General features: G+C 41.7%; 1 protein-coding gene across 9 annotated transcripts in view; it reads right to left on the bottom strand.

The window, feature by feature from the left end:
- The window catches only part of C9H6orf89 (chromosome 9 C6orf89 homolog), a 48,523-nt gene that overhangs the window by 15,119 nt on the left and 7,406 nt on the right, over positions 1-25,998 (bottom strand). For all 9 annotated transcript variants that reach the window (XR_008382443.1, XR_008382442.1, XR_008382441.1 and 6 more), the window contains exons 2-3: positions 23,168-23,375; positions 19,920-20,133 (exon numbers count right to left, since the gene is read on the bottom strand). Coding sequence is in view for 5 of the 9 variants with exons in the window: in XM_053602497.1 (XP_053458472.1) it covers positions 19,920-20,133; positions 23,168-23,375 (422 nt within the window). In the remaining 4 variants the exon portion in view is untranslated. The remainder of the gene's footprint in view (positions 1-19,919; positions 20,134-23,167; positions 23,376-25,998) is intronic.

Here is a 25,998-nt window from a genome sequence, read left to right on the forward strand (position 1 = left end):
CATGCCCTAACATGTCTTCTCACACTCACACCCTGCTATGTATCTAGACTCTAGTTCACCAGTGCATGTCGGTGCCAGGATGACTGTGGGAAGGAGTAAGAAAAGGGCACCAAAATGGAGAGGGGAGACAGCACTTTTTCAGGGGCCATCTCTAGAGGGACGTGTATCGCTGCAGCCCACAGACAGCCCTCTATCACAGCTCAGAAATGGGTGGGGGTGCTTTCTACCCCACAGATTGGACCACAGTTTGGTCAAAAATGGAAGAACTCCCATTCAGACCCTCACTGGCTCCCTGACACTTTCCCCAGGTTGGCTCCTTCTCTGACAGAGTTTTCCTTCTATACAGCCTTTCCCAGCTTCTTTCCGTTCCTTCCCTCTGACACTGTACTGTTCATAATGTTATTCCATTATTTTTTGTTTACTTTCTTTTCCATTCTGGGTTTCATCTGTGTTCTCTAAAAGATGTGTTTGTTTTAAACTCTATTTTGAATCCAAAATGTTTCTGAGGATGGTTCTGATTAAAACCTGATGGAAACCAAATCAGGAGAGAGCCTGGAACAAAAGACAACAGTCAACTAAAATGCGGCTGAAATGAAATCAATTCTTTAAATGAATACAGTTGGGAAACTGATTCTTAACCACAAAACATTTTCTGTAGTTGGCAGCAAGCACTTTATCCTTGTTTTCTCTAGGGCAGTAGCAGGGAAAAACAGCATTTGTTCCTGGCCAGTCTCCTGAGCATTCTCCCTGTCCTACAGTCAGTACCTGTGTCTACTGGGGCAGCTGCCACTTACTCGTCTCAGCCCCTCTCAGCTTGAAGATAATTACCAGCTGGAGGACATTGCTGCACCCCACTCTCTTTCCACAACATTCACCATGAACCTCTAGGGGCAGCCGAAGATCCGATGGCGCCACTGGTTCCAGTGGCACACTAGGGGCTGCAAACTGTACATTTTTTTCTCCAATATTTTCAAATGTTCCTTATTAGGAGTCAAAAATTATTAATTCTTGCCAATATACAAGAACTATGGTAATGAACACATAATGAGGCATCAATAATCGTAACATGTTGTTACAATTATACAACATTTCAGTTTCCAAAGTACTTGGGGTGGAAGTACTTGGGAAGGAGGAAGGCGGCTAATGCACCAAGTGCCAGGCCTTGCGTGAGACACTTCCACGTGTTCTATCATTTAATTTTCACCAATATTCTCATCTTGTGAAAGAACTGACAGAGGTGACAGGGAGTTTCTGAGGTGCTAGAGTGAGGTGAGAAGAGCACAGGGGATGCCAGGGGAAGACACTGCCAGGGGTTTCCAGGGCATGAAGCATGTCTGACCCTATGGAGAACAAAATGAGGGACCACCAGAAGCGTTTGAACAGGGTTTTCTGGCATTCTAGGAAGATTATTCTGGATTGTGATTAGAGTGCCCAGAGAGAGTGGCTGGGAAAGGAAAGACCTGGTTTATGTTTTGGTTTTGCCCTTTTGGGGGGAAGAAGGAAGTTGTACTGTGAGGAGAAGTGAAATATAATGACTAGGGCAGTGAGATGGGAAAGAAAGGGTGGGTTCTAGAAGTAGTGGTGATGAAATCTATAACCCAGGGGTCCTCAAACTGTGGCCCGCAAGCCACATGAGGCGGTGTGATTGTATTTGTTCCCATTTTGTTTTTTTACTTCAAAATAAGATATGTGCAGTGTGCATAGGAATTTGTTCATAGCTTTTTTTTTTAAACTATAGTCTGGCCCTCCAACGGTCTGATGGACAGTGAGCTGGCCCCGTTTAAAAAGTTTGAGGACCTCCACTATAGACCTTAGCAGTACTACTGTGAATGTTTGTGTAGAGAATGTCAAGATGGCAGATATCAGAGATCTGCAGACTTATTATGACATTTTTCTGTAGTAATGTGTCGTATTCCAATGGAGTCGGTTAATTATGACATTTTCCCAGAGATGAGAGAAGAGCATCAGGAGAAAGGTGTACCTTCCTCTAATGTGTAGAAAGATGCTTCACTGGCTGTCAGCAGATAGCTCTGAACCTAACAATAAGGAGAATTATTTTAACTGTAATTTATTTAATTTTAATTTTATTCTGAGCTTTAGATATTCTTGGTATTTCCAGGTAGAGATGGCTTAAAAAAGCAGGTGGAAGAAGGAAATCTGGTGAAGGAAAATTAAGAAAGAAAAAGAAAGACTGAATAAGAAACTAAGAGAAGGCTCAGTGCCTGTGGCTCAAGAGGCTAAGGGTGCCAGTCACATACACTGGAGCTGGCGGGTTCAAATCCAGCCCGGGCCCACCAAACAATGGCAGCTATAACCAAAAAATAGTCAGGTGTTATGGCAGGTTCTTGTAGTCCCAGCTACCTGGGAGGCTGAGGCAAGAGGATCGCCTGGGCCCAAGAGTTTGAGGTTGCAGTGAGCTGTGACACCACGGCACTCTACCAAGGGTGACAACTTGAGACTCTGTCTCAAAAAAAAAAAAAGGAAACTAAGAGAAAAAGGTGGGGATGGTACTTTGTGAAAGTCCAAGAAACACTTGAGAAAGTGTTAGTACTAGAATTCAATAATGATGGTAGAATATAAGATACAGATATCAAGATACATAAAAATCAATAGCTTTTTTATTCTACTAGCCATAATCAGTCAAAGTTCAAATGGAAAATGATCATTTGATCATTCATATGATGAAGGAAGGAAATCTTCCCCCCATATTAACTTCCCCCCATAATAACTATTCATAATAAATTTACTAAGAAGGGCAAAACTATAAAAATTTTAGTGAAGAATATGAAATAAGATCTGAATAAATAAGAGAAACGGGGGCAGCGCCTGTGGCTCAAAGGAGTAGGGCGCCGGCCCCATATGCCGGAGGTGGCAGGTTCAAACCCAGCCCCAGCCAAAAATGCAAAAAAAAAGAAGAGAAATGTACCATATTATGATCCTGAGGGGAAGACTAGAAATAAAGTCTCTCCCAAACCACAAACTACATACAGTGTACAAATTGAATACAACTTAGAATCACATCAGGGCTTCTTTTTAGTGAGGGTACTGGGTGAGGCTGCGATAAATGAATTCTAAAATTCATCTAGAAAAGTAAATGTGTAGAATATTAACAGGCTATCCATCTCCTGCTCAAATTAAATATGGAAATAGTTAGGTGCCATAAAGCATTCTGGGTAATACAAATGAATTATACAGTACAGTTGCTGTTTAAAATCTATGGAGGACACTTCTCTCAGGCACAGAAACGGTTAGAGAACATATTAAGAGCCTTATGCAGGCTCGGCATCCGTAGCACTGTGGTTACAGTGCCAGCCACATGCACCAAGAGTGGTGGGTTTGAACCCGGCCTGGGCCTGCTGAACAACAATGACAACTGCCAAAACAACAAAAAATAGCCGGGTGTTGTGGCAGGCACCTGTAGTCCCAGCTACTTGGGAGGCTGAGGCAAAAGAATTGCTTAAGCCCAAGAGTTTGAGGTTGCTGTGAGTTGTGATGCCACAGCACTCTACCGAAGGTGACATAGTGAGACTCTGTCTCAAAAAACAAAGAGCCTTATGTGACAGACACTGGACAAACAATAGGCCTCACCTCTACCTACTTGTGGGCTATCGGAAGGCTCAAGGCTGTCGCCATGCTGGGGATGAGGAAGGCAGGAGTGGAAGGAAACAGTATTATTTCTGTTTTCTCTGAGTAGACAATAGATTTTTTAAATTTTTTTTTTTTTGTGAGACAGAGCCTCAAGCTGTCGCCCTGGGTAGAGTGCCCCGGCATCACAGCTCACAGCAACCTCCAATTCCTGGGCTCAAGTGATTCTCCTGCCTCAGCCTCCCAAGTAGCTGGGACCACAGGCATCTGCCACAACGCCCGGCTATTTTTGGTTGCAGTCATCATTGCCGGATTTCAACCCGCCAGCTCAGGTGTATGTGGCTGGCGCTTTAGCTGCTTGAGCCACAGATGCTGAGCCGACAACAGATTTTTTAAAACCAGCTTTATAGAAATAAAATTCACATACCATAAAATTTACCCATTTAAAATGTACACTTCTGACCAGGCACAGTGGCTCACACTTGTAATCCTAGCAATCTGGGAGGCTGAGGCAAGTGAAATGACTAAGCTCAGGAGTTTGAGACCAGCCTTTGATAGAATGAGACCCTATCTTTACCAAAAATAGTAAAACTAACTGGGTGTAGTGGCGAGCACCTGTAGTCCCAGCTACTTGAAAGGCTGAGGGCAAGAGGATCACTTGAGCCCAAGAGTTTGAGGTTGCTGTGTGCTATGATGTCATAGCACTCTACCAAGGGCAAGAGAGTGAGACTCTGTCTTAAAAAAAAAAGAAAAAGAAAAAATTCTACATCTGTAGGTTTTAGTATACATACAGTTGTACAACCATCACTGTTTTAATTTTAAAACATTTTTATCACTCCAAAAAGAAACCGTGTACCCATGAGTAGCCACTTCTCATTTCAATCCCCTCCCCCTAGCCCTAAGCAATTACTAATTTTCATTCTCTATGGGTTTGACTATTCTGACATTGCACAAAAATGGATCATCATACAATATGCAGCCTTTTGTGTCAGGCCATGTACTGCATAATGTTCAGTATAATGTTTCAAGGTTCATCCCTGTTGCAGCATGCATCAGTACTTCATTTTTTATTGCTGAGTAATATTCTATTGCATGGATATACCACATTGTTTGTTCATTCACAGTGATGGACATTTGGGTCATTTCTGTATATTTGGGGAGTACTATGAACAATGGTCCTACAATCATTTGTGTATCAGTTTTTGTATGGACACTTTTTGAGACAGAGCCTCAAGCTGTCACCCTGGGTAGAGTGCTGTGGCATCACAGCTCACAGCAACCTCCAACTCCTGGGCTCAAGCAATTCTCCTGCCTCTGCCTCCCAAGTAGCTGGGACTACAGGCGTCTGCAGGTGCCTGCCACAATGCCTGGCTATTTTTTGGTTGCAGCCGTCACTGTAGTTTTGGCGGGCCTAGGCTGGATTTGAACCCACCAGCTCAGGTGTATATGGCTGGCGCCTTAGCTGGTTGAGCCACAGGTGCCAAGTTTTGTATGGACACATTTTCAAGTCTCTTAAGGATATACCTAGAAGTGGAATTACTAGATAACTCTAACTTTTTGAGGAACTGCCAAACTGTTTTCCAAAGCTGCTGTACCTTTTTACATTCCCACCAACAGTGTGTGAGGTAGGGTTTCACTTTCTCCATATCCTTGTCAACACTTGTTACTGTCATTTTTGATGTTAGCCATTCTTAAGGGTGGCATTTCACTGTGTTCTTTTCATGTGCATATTGGTCATCTGTATATCTTTTTTGCAGAAATCTCTATTTAAATCCTCTGCTCGTTTTTAATCAAGTTTTCTTTGTATTACTGAATTTTAAGAATTATAAATAGTAAATTCTTGAAAATGAAATAAGGGACTTGCGTTACCAAATACTAAAACATTCTGCTGGGTGCAGTGGTTCACGCCTGTAATCCCAGCACTCTGGGAGGCCGAGGTGGGTAGATTGCTTGAGCTCCTAAGTTTAAGACCAGCTCTGAGCAAAAGTGAGACCCCGTCTCTAAAAAAAGTAGCCAGGTATTGTGGTAGGCGCCGGTAGTCCCAACTACTTGGGAAGCTAAGGCAAGAGGATTACTTGAGCCCAGGAGTAATCCTGGGACTACTCCAAGGTGGGGATAGTAGTCCCAGGTTGCTGTGAGCTACAACTGACTCCGCAGCACTCTACCAAGGGCAACAAAGTGAGACTCTGTCTCAAAAAACAAACAAACAAAAAAACTTTCTATAAAGCTACTATAATAAAAATAGTACAATCGATCCTCCTTATTCATAGATTACTATTTGCAAATTCATCTACTCCCTAAAATGTATTTGTACCCTCAAATCAATACTCGCAGTGCTTTTGCAGTCATCCACACAGCAGCAAATCCCAGGTGGGGTGGAACAAAGTAATGTTCTGGCTTCCATTTCTCAAACTGTGAACAAGTATCTTTTCATTAATGCCATGTTTTTCCACATTTTTGTGCCTTTTGATGGTGATTTTGCTGCTTAAAATGGCCCCCCCCCCGGGAGGTTGTGCATCTGTGGGGTCAGAGGGTACATGAGAACTCTCTGTACTTTCACTACTCAATTTTGCTATGAACCCAAACTCTAAAAAGCACAACCTCAAACTCTTGGGCTTAAGCGATTCTCTTGCCTCAGCCTCCCAAGTAGCTGGGACTACAGGCTCCCACCACAGTGCCTGGCTATTTTATTTTGTTGCAGTTGTATTAGCTGGCTCAGGCCGGGTTCGAACCCGCCATAGTAACCACTGTGCTATGGGGGTAGAGCCTAAAAAGTAAGATTTGTTAATTAATAAAAAAAATCCACATGTGGGTGTTGAAGTACTGTCTGGCATTCCTAAATGTGAAAGGTTGTGATATGCCTCATAGAGAAAATATGTATATTAGATCCACTTTGTTCAGGCATGAGTTATTGTTCTGCTGACTGTGAATTTAATGTTAATCAATCAACAACATACATTAAATAAGGTATCTTTAAACACAAACATACATAAAACAAAACTGTGTATTGACTGACTGATGAAAATGTGGCAAAGGCTTGCGAGCCTAACCCTGTATTTCTCCTAAGAGCAAAGACTCAGTATTCACTAATTCAGTGTTCTCAGAGACTTTACAGAATACAACTACCACAGATAATGAGAACTGACTATATGTTTTTATAGAGGAAGCTATATATATTTCCTCTATAAATAGGAAACACACAGAGAATTAAAAAGCTCAATAAAGCAGAAAAAGAATGTGGAAACAGATCCAGTATATACAGGGTGTCCCAAAAGTCACCCCTGAAGTCACCCTACATATGGAAAATGAAAAATTGTAGCTAAATATACTTTTATTTACAAAGTATTTATTAAAAAATTTTACAAAGAGGTGGCCAACATGCAGAAAATATTGTGTGAATATTTTGTAAAATTTCATAATGAACTTTTTTCTTTTGAGACAGAGTCTTACTATGTCACCCTCGGTAGAGTGCTGTAGCGTCACAGCTCACAGCAACCTCAAACTCTTGGGCTCAAGCAATTCTCTTGCCTTAACCTCCCAAGTAGGTGGGACTACAGGTGCTCGCCACACACCCAGCTATTTTTCTATTGCAGTTGTCACTGTTGCTTAGCTGGCCTGGGCTGGGTTCTAATCTGCCAGCCTCGTTGTACTTGGTTGACACCGTACCCACTGTGCTACGGGCGCTGAGCCGCATAATGAATATTTTGTATATAAAAGTACATTTAGTTACAATTTCCCATTTTCCCTATGTATAGTAACTTTAGAGATATTTTATATATAAGACTATTTAATTCACAGTAAAGGTAATTTTTTTTTTTTTTAAAGACAGTCTCACTTTATCGCCCTCAGTAGAGTGCCATGGCATCACAGCTCACAGCAACCTCCAGCTCTTGGGCCTAGGTGATACACTTGCCTCAGCCTCCCAAGTAGCTGGGACTACAGGCGCCTGCCACAATGCCCGGCTATTTATTAGTTGCAGTTTGGCTGGGGCCAGGTTTGAATCCACCACCCTCGGTATATGGGGCCGGCACCCTACTCACTGAGCCACAGGCACCACCAGTAAAGGTAAATTTTAATTCAGTGAAGAAAAGATGAGTTAAGTAAGTCATATTGGGGTAAATGACCATCTATGTAAAAAAAAAAAAAAAAGATCTTTACCTTTCACTATATAACGATGTGAATTCTAGATTAATTAAAGATGTAAATAGATAAAATAAAATTCAAGAAATAACTAGAAGAGTCATCATAGTGGCACATGCCTGTAGTCCCAGCTAACTTGGGAGGCTGAGATGGCGAGGTCACTTAGCCCAGGAGATTAAGTCTAGTCTGGGCAACATGGTGAGACCTTGTCTCAACAAAACAAAACAAAACAAAAAATAAATAACTAGAGGAAAACACAGGGGATAATTTTTTATAATCTTGGAAACAAGAAAGGCTTCCTAAGCAAGATATATACCAATATGCTACAAAGAAAAATAGACAGATTTGGCTAATATTTGCATAGAAGGCAAAAATTAATATTAACATTTCTAATATATGATGAGTTGGGTTTTTCTTTTTGAGACAGAGTCTCAAGCTGTCGCCCTGGGTAGAGTGCTGAGGTGTCACAGCTCACAGCAACCTCTAACTCTTGGGCTTAAGTGATTCTCTTGCCTCAGCCTCCCAAGTAGCTGAGACTATAGGTGCCTGCCAAAACACCCGGCTATTTTTTTGTAGTTGTCATTGTTGTTTGGCAGGCCCAGGTCTGGTGTATGTGGCTGGAGCCCTAGCCACTTGGGCTACAGGAGCCAAGCCAGGAGCTTCTTTTGAGAAGAAAAGTTTTAGGTGGGAAAAGAACAAGTAATTCATAGAAAAGTAAATATAAATTACCTATAAAACTATGAAAAGACATCCATTTCCACTAATCATCAAAGAAATGTAACTTCAAATGAGGTATTATCATTCAGTTTTCTAACTGGCAATACAGTGACAACATCTAGTTTGGATGATCAATATATAATGTTAATAATGAAAATATAAGCTGGTACAAGTTTATGAAGACAATTTGGTTGCATTTATTAAAATTTTAAATGCACAGTGGCCCAGCTACTTTACTTCTAAGAATATATCTTATAGAAATAACAGTACACATATCGCTTCTCAGCTTTTTGGCTAAGATCAAGTGTAGAAATAATAGTACATATACATATAAATATATGTATATGACTATCCCAGGTGTATTTTTGTGCCCTCCCCCCAAAACTGGTTGAATTATGGAATATTCAACAGAATGGGATAATATAAAGTCCTCAAAAATGTGTATACTGAGTTTAATAGCATGCCTCCCAAATGTTGTATCTTTCTTGGAACCTTATAATGTAACCTTCTTTGGAAATAGTGTCTTCTCAGATGCAATTTGTTAAGATGATGTCATACACACAGAGTGAGCCCTACATCCACTCTAAATGTCCTTGTAAGAGAAGAGAACACAGAATGAAGATGGCCATGTGAAGATGAAGGCAGAGACTGGAGTTACACTACCAGAAGCCTAGGAATGGCAAGGATTGCTGGCAACCACCGGGAACTGAAAGAGGCAAGGAAGGATTCTTCCCTAGAGTCTTTGAGAGGGAGCATGGCCCTACTAACACCTTCATTTCAGAATTCTAGTCTCCACAACTATGAGATAATGAATTTCTACTGTTTTAAGCCATTCCGCCTGTGACGGTTTGTTTTGGAAGCCTTAGAAAGTAATACAACGTGTTTGGCCAAAAATATATACATGAGCCCTTTTTTCATGTGTGAACCAAGAAAGTATTTTATGTTTATATATTGTAAGTATACTTATCTGTATAAACATGGAAAAATTCAGAAGGATGTATATCAAAAGGATGTATAGTAGCAGTTGATTGAGGAGTTAGAAGGGTAGAGGTGAGAATTTTTCCTTCATTAAAAGTTCTTTTTTTAACATGTCCAGTTCTAGGATGTCGAAAAAGAAAAAAAAAGAAGTTTTTTTTTTTATTTTTTGAGACAGAGTCTTCTCTGTTGCCTAGGCTAGAAGGCCATGGTGTCAGCCTAACTTACAGTAACCCCAAATTCCTGGGCTCAAGCCATCTTCCTTCCTCACCCTCGTGAGTAGCTGGGAATACAGGCACCCACCACAGTGTATAGCTCCTTTTCTATTTTTAGTAGAGATGGGGTCTTGTTCTAGCTCAGGGTAATCTCAAACTCCTGAGCTCAAGCGATCCCTCCCACCTCGGCCTCCCAGAGTATTAAGATTATAGGCATGAGCCACTGTGCCCAGTTCAGATCAAAAGCATTAAAAAATCAAAATCTTGGCTCAGCGCCTGTGGCTCAAGTGGCTAAGGCACCAGCCACATACACCTGAGCTGGCAGGTTCGAATCCAGCCCGGGCCCACCAAACAACAATGACGGCTGCAACCAAAAAATAGCCGGGCATAGTGGCAGGAGCCTGTGGTCCCAGCTACTTGGGAGGCGGAGGCAGGAGAATCACTTGAGCACAGGAGTTGGAGGTTACTGTGAGCTGTGATGCCCAGGGCGACAGCCTGAGGCTCTGTCTCAAAAAAAAACAAAAATCAAAATCTTACTTCTCTTTATTGTGTTTGTATGCATGTATTTTAGGTATCTTCCAAGTAAAAATGTCTTTGAAGGTCATGAAAACTGAAGCCAAAAATACAAACTTTGAAATGAAGAGTTCGGTCATCTCAGAAGGCAGGCCCCTGGAGAGGTACTGGCAGGAGCACAGGCACAGCGGCCAAGCTGAAGGCCAGCAAATAAAGAGGGAAAATGACAATGAAACAGGATCACTGTGATGGGGTAAAGCCTATGCCATCCATGTGAATTAAGGGAGTTCAAACCTCAAGAGAAAAAACTTTTTTTTTTTTTTGCAGTTTTTGGCCAGTTTTTGGCTGGGTTTGAACCCACCACCTCCGGCATATGGGGCTGGCGCCCTGCTCCTCTGAGCCACAGGCGCTGCCAAAAAAACTATTTTTGATTTCTGATTTCTCTGTAGTTCTGAGATTATCAAAGAGGATAAAAGGAATGGGTGAGCAGTTGAGGGAGGGCAGGTATGATGGGGCTCCTCCTCCCCTTCCCACAGAATCCCCAACATCAGAGAGAGATGAGGTCAGACTTCAGCTTTGCTTCCAAATAACTGAAAAGGTTTTGTCTGACGTGTTCTCTATACAACAGGCTGGAGCCATCAAGCCACAATGTGAATGAAATCCCATCATGGAAAACAGCCAACAGCACATAGCCAGACCACCCCATGCCACCTCGTTCACAACTTTTCCTCAGCTACCTACGATGCTGTGTCTCACTCCTCACAATCTTCCCCTGCTCCTATTTACCCTTCCCGAAACACCAGACAGTAAGACAGAGGAAGTTACATAGCAACTTCCTATCTTTCAATTTCCAAGGCTTACTTACTACAGATCTCTTCCTATACCAGTTATTTCAAATAATAACAATAAATAAAGCTCACGACCTGTATTCCAAGTTCTTACCATAATTTGGAATCACGTCACTATTTGAGATATCAAGACCAGTCTCTCAGACGAAATATTCCCAATTTATAAAAGAATAAACTGAGGCCAGGAGAAGTAAAGGAACTCAGGTGAAAGTGGAAAAATAGAAGTCAAAGCGCAAAAACTATAATCACCCACCCTTTTTTACAAGTTGGGCACTCTGCAGAAAAGTGGGTGCGCTAACGTCTGACCCACCAATAGGCTAACGTCTGACCCACCAATAGGCTTCCTGGTGCCTGAGAGTTGTTTACAAAGAAAACTACTGTAGGCTCATCCATTGTGGACAAGCATAACATACCCTGGAATTCTGAGTAGGAAGCGTCCTTTCATATAGATTATTAACATGGCAAAAAGGAAAACTTCCTCTGGGTAAAAAGGATAAGGAAGAAAGTAAGGCAAAAACCAGTACTAGCTCTATAAGAGCAGGGGGGTTGTCCATGTGTTTTGTTCATTGCTTCGTTGAGAATAATAGTATATAGCAAGGTCTCAATAAACCAGGTGTCCTCAAACTGCGGCCCGCGGGCCACATGAAGTGGTATGAATTGTATTTGTTCCCGTTTTGTTTTTTACTTCAAAATAAGATATGTGCAGTGTGCATAGGAATTTGTTCATAGTTTTTTTTTTTTAAACTATAGTCCGGCCCTCCAATGGTCTGAGGGACAGTGAATTGGCCCCGTTTAAAAAGTTTGAGGATGCCTGCAATAAACATTCACTGAATGAATGAATGGAAGAGCTGGGGGGAGAAAGGGAAGGGAGGAAGGAAGGAAGGAAAGAAAAAAGGAGAGAAGTTAAGAAAGAGGCTGATTTTCAGAAGCTTTAACTATAGAATTAAGTCCCCAAGGGAAAAAAGTTAAATGAACTGTCTGGATTCATAGAAACCTCAAAATAAAAATTAAATAAATATAACCTCATGATTTCTTTTATTAGAAATGTACCCAAGAAAAGCCTGCAAAGCCCATGACAAAGTACCCATGACTTCACTGACCTGTGCTCAATATTTAACCAGGCTTCTCTCCAAGAGCTCATTTTGCATAGCACCTCTTCTAGTATCCCGGGCATCAGGCAGGGGTGAAGCCTGGATGGTGAAGGCAGTTTTTGCCAGGTCCCCTGCATGGGTGGCAGCATGCCCAGAACCATTTTCATACACTGCAGGGATGGAAGGAGCTCAAGAAATAATTTTGCCAATAGTCTTACCTCCAGGAAGCAATGTATTTGAACAACTCCAAATCATAGAGTCTAATCTATTTTCATGACTTCTAACTTGTATAAAAATGTGTCTCTGCATATGAGACTTTAGGTAAGTTACTCCATCTTGAACATCAGTCTTCTCATATTTGAAATGGACATAAAAACAGTATCTACCTTATGTGACTATTGTAAAGACTGAGAAGTGACAATAAAGTACACAGCACAGTGTCTGGTATATAGTGAGTGCTTGGCATAGTTGGTATTATCACAGAAGGTAAGCTTATTTTGTAAACAAAAGAGTAAGACACACCTTGAGGTCCAGGCATTTCATCTTTGGACACTGGCTTGGACTCTTTAACTCTGACTAGTCCTTAGTTGTAAGTCAATGAATGATTTGTTATTTCCCAAAGTCCTGGATGTTGCTGCATCCACTTGATCCTTTCCTTAAACACTCATGGATGCATAAAGGTCTAATTGTGCAGTACCAAAGTATATCTTCCCACTGTATGTAAGAACTATACCAGGCTTCCTCAGAATAAGTGGGGGGTTTAGTTTAAAAGTAGCCAAATAGGGGTGGCGCCTGTGGCTCAAGGAGTAGGGCGCCGGTCCCATATGCCAGAGGTGGTGGGTTCAAATCCAGCCCTGGCCAAAAAAAAAAAGTAGCCAAATAGGTACGGTGGCTCATGCCTGTAATCCTAGCACCCTTAGAGGCCAAGGCAGGTGGAATGCTTGAGCTCAGGAGTTCAAGACTAGCCTGAGCAAGAGTGAGACCCTGTCTCTACTAAAAATAGAAAAACTAGCCCAGCATTGTGTAGGCACCTGTAGTCCCAACTAATCAGGAAGCTGAGGCATGAAGATCACTGAGTCTAAGAGTTTGAGGTTGCTGTGAGCTATGACACCAGGCACTCTACCCAAGGTGATAAAGTAAGATTCTGTCTCAAAAAAAAAAAAAAAAAAACCACCAAAAGTAGCTAGAAAATGCCCAAAGTACACAAAATAATTAGGTCTAACATACTGGCACATGGCTTGGTGGAGGGCAGAGATGGTAGGCTGTTAGTGTGGCAAAACGGACAGCATGTAGACTGGAGTTAAGAAACTAAGGTTCAAATGCTATTTTTCCACTTTCACCTGGGTAAGCAAGTTCCTTTACTTCTCCTGGCCTCAGTTTATTCTTTTATAAATTGGGAGAACATATTAGATTAACTTTAAAGTTCCTTTTTAGCTACAAGACTTAATCATTCCATGGACATGGTAAAAGCCAAGAGGATGGCTGGCAAGAGCAAAGTGGATATAAAGATACAAGGCTAGGAGAAAAGAAAGAAAGAAGTAAGACTGTGACTATGAAGGGAAAAGTATGGGCTAGTAAGAGAAAGGATTAAGTCAAACATTACCCAGAAGAGCACTTAAGAGTTACATAAGGGTAACCCAGAAGGATGCAGACTGAGAAGATGAGCTGGCCTGAGTGCCTCAGGAAAGACTAGTATAGGAAAATTCTAAAGGGCCAATAGCTCGGAAGACCATTTATCTTGAAAACTGCAGTACGAGCCAGAAAGAACCTTGTCTCTTTAGAGACTAGGAAGTTGAGATTCGAAAGTATCTGATGACTAGAGAGAAAGACCACGTTAAACTCAAAAATCAAATATAATGCTGGACTCTTCAGTTCTACTGTATAGCTACAAACTACTCACATCTAAGGTAAGACTAGCTGCCGAAGTTCAAATTGTGGCTCTATGACTTAATAGTCATGGGTCCTTGGGCAAGAGACCTAACAGGGCTGTGCCTCAGAGTCTTCATCTGTAAATGGGCAGAAAACCTCAAACTACCTCATAAGAATGTAAAGATTAAATGAGCCAATATATGAAAAGTACCTTGAACAGGGTCTGTTACCTGGCAAATACTAAGTGTCAGCTTATTTATTTTTTTGCTTGGGATAGGATGTTTACATGACTTACTGCAAAGTCACTTCATTCTCATCAAGAGGATTTAGTGGCAGGATTTTCTACCCAAGGCTGAAACCTACAAAAAGAACCGTGCTTCTGTTGCCCTTTTGTTCCCTGGGTAGGGTCAGGAGAAAACCTCTGACCACTGCTGGTGGTGCCACTCGTATGTCACCAAAGCCCCAGCTGCTGCCATCATTCCCAAGGCACCAATGCAAGGAGCACCAGATGACCCTGGGAGGTCAGATGGGCCAGCACTTAAGAAAACAATACCGGTAGGATGGCGCCCATGGCTAAGTGGGAAGGGTGCCGGCCCCGGAGGGTGGTAGGTTCAAACCTGGCCCCAAACTGCAACAAAAAAATAGCCAGACATTGTGGCAGGCGCCTGTAGTCCCAGCTACTCGGGAGGCTGAGGCAAGAGAATCGCCTAAGCCCAGGAGTTAGAGATTCCTGTGAGCTGTGTGATGCCATGGCACTCTACCAAGGGCGAGAAAGTGAGACTCGGTCACTACAAAAAAAAAAAAAAGAAGAAGAAAGAAAAGAAAACAATACGGGATCGGTGCCTGTAGCTCAAGGTGCCAGCCACATACACCAGAGCTGGTGGGTTCGAATCCAGCCTGGGCCTGCCAAACAACAATGACAACTACAACCAAAAAATAGCCAGGCATTGGTGGTGGGCGCCTGTGGTCCCAGCTACTTGGGAAGCTGAGGCAAAAGAATTGCTTAAACCCAGGAGTTGGAGGTTGCTGTGAGCTGTGATGCTACGGCACTCTACCCGGGGCAACAGCTTGAGGCTCTGTCTCCAAAAAAAAAAGAAAGAAAACAATATGCTCAGGAGGTTCCTTTGGCAAACCTGCCATCCCATTCTCCCCTCCATTTATTATAAATGTACTGCTAAGCAATCCTAACTTGAAGGTAGTTGTTTTTTGGTACCATGACATTAAAAATGATACATTAGGCCAGGTGTAGTGGCATGCCTGTAATCCTAGCACTCTGAGGATGGTGGCATGTGCCTGTAGTCCCAGATACTTGGGAGGCTGAGGAAGGAGAGTCACTTGAGTCCAGGAGTTAGAGGTTGCAGTAAGCTGACACCACTGCACTCCAGCCTGCATGACTGGTACTTTCTTGAAAAGAAAAAAAAATATTTTAACTTTTTCCATCCTTTTTCAGGCTTCTCATGGACCTAGAAGTTCCATTTGTTACATCTAATTCTCCCCCATGTGTTTCTATTTACCCTTCATCTCATTATGTATTCTGAATTTTTCTTCCAAATACTATGCTAAACAGTTAGTTTTACATGCCTACAGCTTCCCAGAATTATCACACATAGGAAAATATGGTGCATCAATATCCACATTTACAGTAAAAATAGCATTATAATACAATCAACAACATTAAAGAGCTAAACCACTCCATTCCCTGCTCTCTCGCCTTAACCACTGAGCTCCAAAGACTTACTTTATTTTCATCTGCAAGGCAAAATATTAATCTGAAATGGACCAAATAATATGGCTTACTGACAAAACACTAATGTTTCTTGAATTTTTTTTTTCTTTTTGAGACAGTCTCACCACGTCACCTTCAGTAGAGTGCTGTGGCGCCATAGCTCACAGCAACCGCAAACTTCTGGGCCCAAAGCAATTCTCCTGCCTCAGCTTTCCAAGCAGCCGGGACCACAGGCGCCTGCCACAATGCCTGGCTATCTCTTTGTTGCAGCTGTCATTGTTGTCCACCTGGCCCCGGCCTGGTTTGAACCCGCCAGCCTCGTGTATGTGGCTAGTGCTGCAACCACTATCTTCGGGTGCCAAGCCATTTCTTGAATTTTTTTAAAGTATGATTTAGAGAAGGAGCAATCACTATTCATTGACTATACCATTTCAACTCCACGGTCTATGGAGATTTACTCTACAGGTCAGGGGGAAGAAAGTAATGCCATCACTGGAGGATTGCTTGAGCTCAGGAATTCAAAACCAGCCTGATCAGGAGTGGACCCCATCTCTACTAAATTAGAAAAATTACAGGTGTTGTGGCAGATGCCTGTAGTCCCAGCTACTCCAGGAGGCTGAGGCAGGAGGATCACTTGAACCCAGGAGTTTGAGGTTGATGTGAGCTAGGCTGACACTATGGCACTCTAGCTTGGGTGACAGAGTGAGATCTCATCTCAGAAAAAAATAAAAAGTACAGTAATGCCATCAACCAAATTCTGCTTACTTCATCCATGTGCCAAAGAGTAAAAGACATTTAAGAAAGGACACTGATGTGACTGAGGAAACAGCAAAGCCTGGTGTAACTGACAAATTTCTCTGCGTTTTTCCTTCTGGACCTTCCTGATAAGGGTTAGAAACTTCATTTTGAACTCTATTGATGACATTTTGAAAACAACCTTCCCGATAAATACAAGAAAGTTATATGTGGAATTTAAAAGCATATGAACTGTTGAGTTTTTAAAATTTATTTTATTTTTATTTTATGTATTTATTTATTTTATTTTTTGAGACACAGTCTCACTATGTCGCCCTCAGTAGAGTGCCGTGGCATCATAGCTCATAGCAACCTCAAACTCTTAGGCTTAAGAGATTCTCTTGCCTCAGCCTTCCAAGTAGCTGGGACTATAGGCCCACCACAATGCCTAGCTATTTTTTTGTTGTTGCTGTTGTCTTTGTTGTTTAGTGGGCCAGGGCTGGGTTCCAACTGCCAGCCTAGGTGTATGTGGCCGGCATCCTACCCACTGAGCTATGGGCACTGCCCTGTTGATTTTTTTAAAAAATGAATTCTTCAGCTTGGCGCCTATGGCTCAAGCTGCTAAGGTGCCAGCCACATACACCTGAGCTGGCGGGTTTGAATTCAGCCCAGGCCTGCCAAACAACGATGGCTGCAACCAAAAAATAGCAGGTGCCTGTAGTCCCAGCTACTTGGGAGGCAGAGGCAGGAGAATCGCTTGAGCCCAGGAGTTGGAGGTTGCTATGAACTGTGATGCTATGGCTCTCTACCCAGGGTGACAGCATGAGGCTGTCTCAATTAAAAAAAAAAAAAAAGGGTGGTGCCTGTGGCTCAGTGAGTAGGGTGCCGGTCCCATATGCTGAGGGTGGCGGGTTCAAACCCAGCCCCGGCCAAACCGCAACAAAAAAATAGCCCGGTGTTGTGGCGGGCGCCTGTGGTCCCAGCTGCTTGGGAGGCTGAGGCAAGAGAATCGCGTAAGCCCAAGAGTTAGAGGTTGCTGTGAGCTGTGTGATGTCATGGCACTCTATCCGACGATGGTACAGTGAGGCTCTGTACAAGAAAAAAAAAAAGAACTCTTCTCTTACAATGTATCCTACCTTTGATTTTGATACAATTTTAAAAATTTAGTGAGACTCTGTCTCTACAAAAAAAAAAAAAATTTTTTTTTCTTCAAATAGAGACATTTCTCCATTTCCTGTTTGAAAATTTGGCAAAAGACTGTACTTTCTTTTTTAACCTAAGTGCTTTGACTTCTTCCTAAAGGATAATAAATCTGTTTTTTATTTTTAAAATTATTTTTAGTGCCTATATACGGAAATGGGATATTGAAGAAGTAAATTACATTGTTTCTATTCATTTATATTCACTGACTTTTGCAAGTGTGCAAAAATATTTTTCAAAGGAAATCCATCACAAGGGATTTTTTTGTTTTTTTTGTGGTTTTTGGCAGGGGCTGGATTTGAACCTGCTACCTCCAGCATATGGGACCAGCGCTCTACTCCTTTGAGCCACAGTTATTACTGATTATGTCTTGGTAGAAAGAATGACATTATGATTATAAAGCTAAGATTAAACTAGTAAATTCTTTCTGAAAACACATTTCCTAAAAGTTACACTGGATTCTAAAGGTTTCAGAACATGGTAACACTTTTTTTTTTTTGAGACAAAGTCTTCCTCTGTCACCTGAGCTAGAGTGCCATGGTCTCAACCTACCTCACAGCAACCTCAAACTCCTGGGTTCGAGTGATCCTCCTGCCTCAGCCTTTTAAGTAGCTGGAACTACAGGCATATGCCACCACACCCAGCTATTTTTTTTTCTATTTTAGTAGAGACAGGGTCTCACTTTGTTCAGGATAGTCTTGAACTCCTGCGCTCAAGCAATCTGCTCTCGTTGGCCTCCCAGAGTGCTAGGATTACAAGCATGAGCCACCGTGCCTGGCCTCACAAAAAGTTTTATAATCCATCTATGATATTAATGTTCATATCCTTCCATATGGACAAATAAACATCAAAATAATATCCCTCTCTTCTTTCTTAAAAAAATAAATTTCGAGTTTTATCATAGGTTACACTATTCCCAAAAGGAAATCCCTCAAATGGTCTGTCAGACTATGAATTCCTATGCTACCACTGATAACACTATTACTAGATGTAAGTGTTTCTTAAATTCAATTTACTGGCAAAATCGATACACTTTTGGGCACTAAATTGAGTTGTAATAGAAAGACTAAATTGAAAAAGTGGGATATACCTATACTAAAACCTAGTTCCGTTGGCCAAGCACTATTAAAAGATCTGGTTAAAAGCAAGCTGGACTCACCTTTTTTTTTTTTTTTTTTTTGAGAGAGAGTCTCACTTTTTCGCCCTTGGTAGAGTACCGTGGCATCATAGCTCACAGCAACTTCAAACTCTTAGGCTCAAGGGATTCTCTTGCCTCAGCCTCCCAAGTAGCTGGGACTACAGGTGCCCTCCACACGCCTGGCTACTATTATAGACGAGGTCTCGCTCTGGCTCAGGCTGGTCTCCAACCTTTGAGTTCAGGCAATCCACCTGCCTTGGCCTTCCAAATGTTGGGATTACAGACGTGAGCCATTGCACCTGGCCTACTCAAACACTTTAATAATAAATCTATAGCGATTTAGTAAACATCCACTATGGATAGGGATCTCAGGAGAGAAAAGGATAGAATAAGACAGTCAAAACCTTTTATAGGCAAATGCTCATCCCCACATATGTTCTAAATTTGGCTCTACCAGATGTGTTTCTCTGGTAAATTTCTTAGTCTGTCTAACTCTCAGTTTCTCAGTCTGTGAAAACAGAGATAAACCCCATCCCATAGAGCAGGTATCCTCAAACTTTTTAAACAGGGGGCCAATTCACTGTCCCTCAGACCATTGGAAGGCCGGACTACAGTTTAAAAAAAAAAATTATGTGGGCCGCGCCTGTGGCTCAGTGAGCAGGGCGCCAGCCCCATATACTGAAGGTGGCGGGTTCAAACCCAGCCCCGGCCAAACTGCAACAAAAAAATAGTCGGGTGTTGTGGTGGGCGCCTGTAGTCCCAGCTACTTGGGAGGCTGAGGCAGGAGAATCACCTAGGCCCAGGAGTTGGAGGTAGCTGTGAGCTGTGTGACGACACGGCACTCTACCGAGGGCGATAAAGTGAAACTCTGTCTCTACAAAAAAAAAAAAAAAAAAAAAAAGAAAATTATCAACAAATGCCTATGCACACTGTACATATCTTATTTTGAAGTAAAAAACAAAATGGGAACAAATACAATTCACACCACTTCATGTGGCCCGTGGGCCACAGTTTGAGGACACCTGCCATAGAGTTTTAATGGGGACTGAATTAAACGAGCCAATATAAGGAAGGTGTTTCTTATTAGGTATCAATAAATGTTATTTCCTTTCTCCTCATGTACTGTCAAGAAACTATAACTGGTAAGTAATAAACACAGCATTCTACCTGGAAAAGATCTGTCTTCATCATCTCCATGAAGAGAAACTCCCTTATTTTCTGGCATATACTTCTTGGTAATGGGCAAGGACATCAGCCGAATATGATGGATGAATGAACGCCAGGTATGAGCTCCAGAAAGCACCGGTTCAGGTGCTAATGGGCTGAAAGGTTGAATCACAAAGTAGGCAGTGAGCAAGATTAATCCCATGGTTATGAGGACCTACAAAAAAAACACAGGTAAGCCATTAATAATTGTCCCAGCAAACAAAATATGTTTTTTTGACATACAAAAAGACAATATTTATTTAACTCAAGCTTTCCTATAAAGAGTTAAACAACAACAACAAAATGATCCCTAGGTGAATGCATTACTAAAAATGTTAACATTGTTTCATATGTTCTTCAGTGCCCAGAGGAAGAATCTGAATGAAAGAATAAGAATGACCATCCTCACAGTGCATTTAGGTAGGTATGTGCAGAAAAAAATCCATATAGGTTGGGTGGTGCCTGTGGCTCAGTGAGTAGGGCGCTGGCCCCATATGCCGAGGTTGGCGGGTTCAAACCCAGCCCCAGCCAAACTGCAACAAAAAAATAGCTGGGCGTTGTGGTTGGGCGCCTGTAGTCCCAGCTGCTTGGGAGGCTGAGGCAAGAGAATCGCGTAAGCCCAAGAGTTGGAGGTTGCTGTGAGCTGTGTGACGTCATGGCACTCTACCCGAGGGCGGTACAGTGAGACTGTCTCTACAAAAAAAAAAAAAAATCCATATAGGTTAAACCTAAAATAGTAAATGAACCCACTAGTTTCCTACAGGTGATGGGAATCCCACTGATATACTGAAGTCTCCAAGGGATCCCAAGACCAAGGGGGTCACTTTTTAGCAATTGTGAAACAACCATAGGAATTCTCATCATTCACTGCCTCCTTTCCCCCCAGCTAGTTTACTACTAAAAGAGGAAGATGAGAACAAAATACAGTTCCTCCACTCAAGGGCTGCGTCAGCATTCAATTCCTTTGAATAGGAATTTCAAAGCACCCTCCTCATTGCCATCTAAATAGGATAACAGTAAAAATGGCTTTGGGTGCAGCATGTAAATGTTTTGTTTTCTAGAATAATAAAAGACCTGAAAAGGAATTAATTTCATTCCTGCACAGGAAAACCAAATATTCTTTCTAGAGAACAGTACAACGAAGTGGAACATCCAATACGCCTGTCTCCCAGCCTCAGTCTGACCTCCAAAGTAAAAGCAAAGGACAGATATATCTACCACTGCCATGAACCCCGACTTTCTCAGAGAAGCCATGGTACAGTGGCCACTTATGAAAGTGGATCAGTTAAGGCACATTGGGAACAGCAGAAGAAGCCTGGAAGCAGGTTGCCACTTTTGCCCAACCTTGTTGAAAGTATGGGTTTCTTATCTCCCCTCCCCTAAGATCAGGAATTGCAAGTAGTATCATCTCAACATGACTGGTGAATGTTTGGAGAACCTGTGATACAAAGTTCTCAAGTTCCTATCAGTAATCTGAGTCTGTGTGTGTAAAGAGAGAAATGGGGAGGTCGGGGGGTGGGGGATACCTCTCATTTCCCATATTTCTTTAAATTGGAGGGGGACACAGGAGTAGAGGGAATATATATTGACATGTTGTGGGGATGGGTGAGATGAAATCCTAACATAGCCAAAAAAAAAAAAAATGCATAAATGGAGCCTTCTATGGCTAGCTTTGTAAGGCACAAAACCTGCTTAATTAACCATTTGTGGTAGGGATAAGAGGACTCCCAGGGCCCATCTTATTAAGAAAAATGAAAAAAAATTCAATTATTCTTTTTTTCTCAAGCATATAGCAAAGTTCTAAGTGAAGATAATATCTCATCTGTTTAGAAAATGCATAAACATCAAATGCTGAAAACTCTCCAATAATTGCACGCTCACATGAAATTTTAAAAATGTGCAAGAATGAGTCATTGTTTCTCAGTCTACTCACACTTTACATGGGATACAAATTACTCCCTGCTCCTCTTGGTGTCCTGAGTAGATTTACATCCTAATTTCAAATGAAAGTAAAAAGGCTACAAAGAAGGGAATAAAGGAGAATGCAAAAGGAGAAATCAGTGTCAGAGTTGAGGAATTGAAACAAAACAACTGGTGGAGATAAGAGTGGTAAAAATTAAGGCGTCCCAACTAGTAAACCCTTGGAGCAAGTCTGCACCTCATACCTGGGAGCACAGCACAAGGCAGATACATAGTAAATACTTGATTTGAGTAGCAAAGGTGAAGATAATACATCATTAGAGACTTCATGCCAGCAAACAAAATATCTTAATGCCAAGAAAAAAACAGGCTTCTTCTGCTATTCCCAATGTGCCTTAACTGATCCACTTTCATAAATAAGCTATTTACATTCATTTCTGGAAGTATTTAAAACTTTAGAGCTGGATGGGCATGGTGGCTTATGCCTGTAATCCTAGCACTCTGACAGGCTGAGGTGGGTGGATTGCTCAAGTTCATGGGTTTGAGACTAACTTGAGCAAGAGTGAGACCCCGTCTCTACCCAAAATAGGAAAACTTAGACAAGTGTTGTGGCAGGCACCTATAGTCCCAGCTACATGAGAGGCTGAAGCAAGAGAATCACTTAAGCCCAGGAGTTTGAGGTTGCCGTGGGCTATGATTCCACAGCACTCTACCCAGTGTGACACAGTGAGTCCGTCTCATAACAAACAAAAGAAAAACAAAACTTTAGAGCGATGAGGACTGAAAGGCTTACAAAACTTCTACCATACAGTCAGGATCTATATCCACCATTACAAAATACACACAAATAGAGTTTAATTATAAATACACAGCTTTTGGGCGGTGCCTGTGGCTCAAAGGAGTAAAGTGCGGGCCCCATATACCAGAGGTGGTGGGTTCAAACCCAGCCCCAGCCAAAAAAAAAGAAAAACAAAAGAAAATACACAGCTTTTTATTTATTTATTTATTGCAGTTTTTGGCCGGGGCTGACTTTGAAACTGCCACCTCTGGTATATGGGGCTGGCGCCCTACTCCTTGAGCCACAGGCACTGCCTATAAATACACAGCTTTTACCTAGGACATTTAACAACATTGTCAAATTTCCTAGCAACACATGGTAACAAGAAGAAAGGCCAATTTATTCACAGAAAAAGCAAGGCACAATAGGGGAATCAGGCAAAAATAATATTTGGGAAGAATGTTTAGGAGTTTGTGCTCTAAGTGATTCCTAAGTCAGAACATATTATTACCTTAGATACAGCTATAAGGAGAGGATACTGGGGTGGCCCCCTCTGAGGTTCATTCTTTTCCAGGAGCTGCCTGATAAATTTTTCAATCGCCTTCTCTGACATGCCACACTGATGGCCTGTCTGTCGCACCAAATCAACAGTCTCTGAAAGTTTGTCATAAATGCTGAGTTCATTGGCAGCAAGATCCATGTCTTCTAATATAAAATCCCTGAGAGAAAGAAAATAAATGTAAAAGAGAAACATGGTTGAAGTACTTCCTCTCAAAGCTATTACTTTCTTTAGAACAGTGTTTCTTGACCATCTGTAGGGAAGGACCAGTTTTGTGTTTTTCCCAATCCACGACAGACCAATACTTTTATAAAACACAGTATGTTGAGACAATATCAAATTGCTGTACAAGTTTCTAAATCTTACTTAATTGTGGGCTAGTAACAGTTTACAGACCAGCACTGGTTTCCAAACACTCTGAGGAGCACTAGTCTAGAGCACAGTGGATCCTAATAGCACTCTGAAGCACTACACTGACATACAAAATGATTTCTGAAATTAATCACAGGAGATCTGTTACTGGTAATTTACTAAAATAAAAAAAGGAGTATAATCGCATTAATGTACACAGCTATGATTTAATTAAAAAAAGGAGTATAAACAGCATCGTTACTCATTTATTTCCTTCCAATTATAGCAGATAGACCTTTAGCAACCTGAGAGGAGAAACCTGAGAGGATCCCTAAAGGTGAGATTTACTGTGGGGAATATGCTAATAAGCTTCCAGGCCCCCTCAAACTTTTTAAACAGGGGGCCAATTCACTGTCCCTCAGGCCGTTGGAGGGCCGAACTATGGTTTAAAAAAAAACAACTATGAACTAATTCCTATGCACACTGTACATATCTTATTTTGAAGTAAAAAAACAAAACGGGAACAAATACAATCACACCGCCTCATGTGGCCCGCGGGCCATAGTTTGAGGACCCCTGCGGAGCAGGGATTCCAGACAATACAAAAACTCTGGCAGGGAAGCTCTTCAGACCTTGCAGCTTACATCCTCATGCTTTTCCACAAATATAATTTTGGATAACAAAAGACATTTTATTTATATTGTATATGCTTAAAAGATAAACAACTCATTTCAAAATTCAATTTTTGCTCGAGGTTATTTTTAAGTCAGATTTTTTTCATAGAACTCCTAGAACAAAAGGCAAAAACTAAAATGGCAAAGTAGAGTTCTCTCTATACCATTTGTAAAATAAAATTAAAGTTTTTTTTAAAAGCCCTTTTTATTTTATAGGAGGAAGAATAGTGATTAGGATTTGTAGTCTCTTCTAAGAGGTTGTTTGTCCTTTTTTTTTTTTTAAATACAGAGGGTCCTCTTATTTTGCATACTTCAGACCTAACCTCAAAAAGCACTGACATGATACACTCATATTCTTTTCGTAAGGAGCTGCTGCCACCTGCAGGGTAAAGGACAACAGCCATGTTGCTCCAGCAGAGAAAAGGAGGCCTGAAATGCCACAATTCAACACACACACAGCACATCTATTCCAGTAGTGTGCCTCCCAATGACTTCTTGTTTGTTCCTTTTAAAACCTGGCCTGCACACTGGAATCACCTAGAGAGTTTTTAATAAATGCTCGTACTTGGGCCTTAACCCAGATCAATTAGATCAGAATCAGAAGACCTCTAATGGTGGATTAACAGGCATGAAATCTAGACTTTGAGGGCGGCGCCTGTGGCTCAGTGTGTAGGGCACTGGTCTCATATACCTAGAGTGATGGGTTCAAATCCGGCCCCGGACAAACTGCAACAAAAAAATAGCCAGACGTTGTGGCAGGCGCTTGTAGTCCCAGCTACTCAGGAGGCTGAGGCAAGAGAATCACCTAAGCCAAGGAGTTGGAGGTTGCTGTGAGCTGTAACAGCACGGCACTCTACCAAGGGCAATAATATAAGACTCTGTCTCTAAAAAAAAAAAAAAAAAAAAAATCTAGGAATTGGGGTGGGGGGCGGAAGGGAGGAAGGAACTCCCCACACTCCAATAAAAGGATGGTATAAACTACAATTGGGCCTTGAACAACACTGGTTGGAACTGCTCGGTCCCTTTATACATGCATTTGTTCCTACCAAATGACAATTGAAAATACAGTATTTGTGGGACACAAAACTCACATACATGAAAGGCCAACTGTTTGTACAGGTAAGATTGATTCCCCAGAACTGACTGGGGGTTTTGTGTATGTGCAGATACAGATATACTTGGGGGTCCCAGAACTAATACCTCAAATGTATCAAAAGACAACTACATTTGGAAACATGTATTTTTCAACAAAATGATGCTGGATTGGACAACTAGATATGTACACATAAAGGATAAAGTTGGATGATTCTTTATACTATAAACAAAAATTAATCAAAATGGATTATACATATAAATATATGAGCAAAATTCTTAGAAAACACAGGCGAAAAGTTTCATGGTACTGGATTAGGCAATGGCTTTTTAGACATGACACAAAAGCACACAAAACAAAAGAAAAAATAAAAATTGCTGAGTGCAGTGGTGTGTGCCTGTAGTCCCAGGTACTCGGGAGTCTGAGACAGGAGGATCGCTTGAGTCCAGGAGTTCTGGGCTGTAGTGCAATAAGCTGATCAGGTGTCCGCACTAAGTTCGGCATCAATATGGTGACCTCCCAGGAGCAGGGGACCACCAGGTTGCCTAAGGAGGGGTGAACCAGCCTGGGTCAGAGATAGAGCAGGTCAAAGCTCCCATGCTGATCAGGAGTGGGATCACACCTGTAAATAGCCACTGCACTCTAGCCTGGGCAACGTAGTAAGA

This window comes from Nycticebus coucang, chromosome 9 (genome assembly GCF_027406575.1).
Source record: "Nycticebus coucang isolate mNycCou1 chromosome 9, mNycCou1.pri, whole genome shotgun sequence".
NCBI lineage: Eukaryota > Metazoa > Chordata > Mammalia > Primates > Lorisidae > Nycticebus > Nycticebus coucang.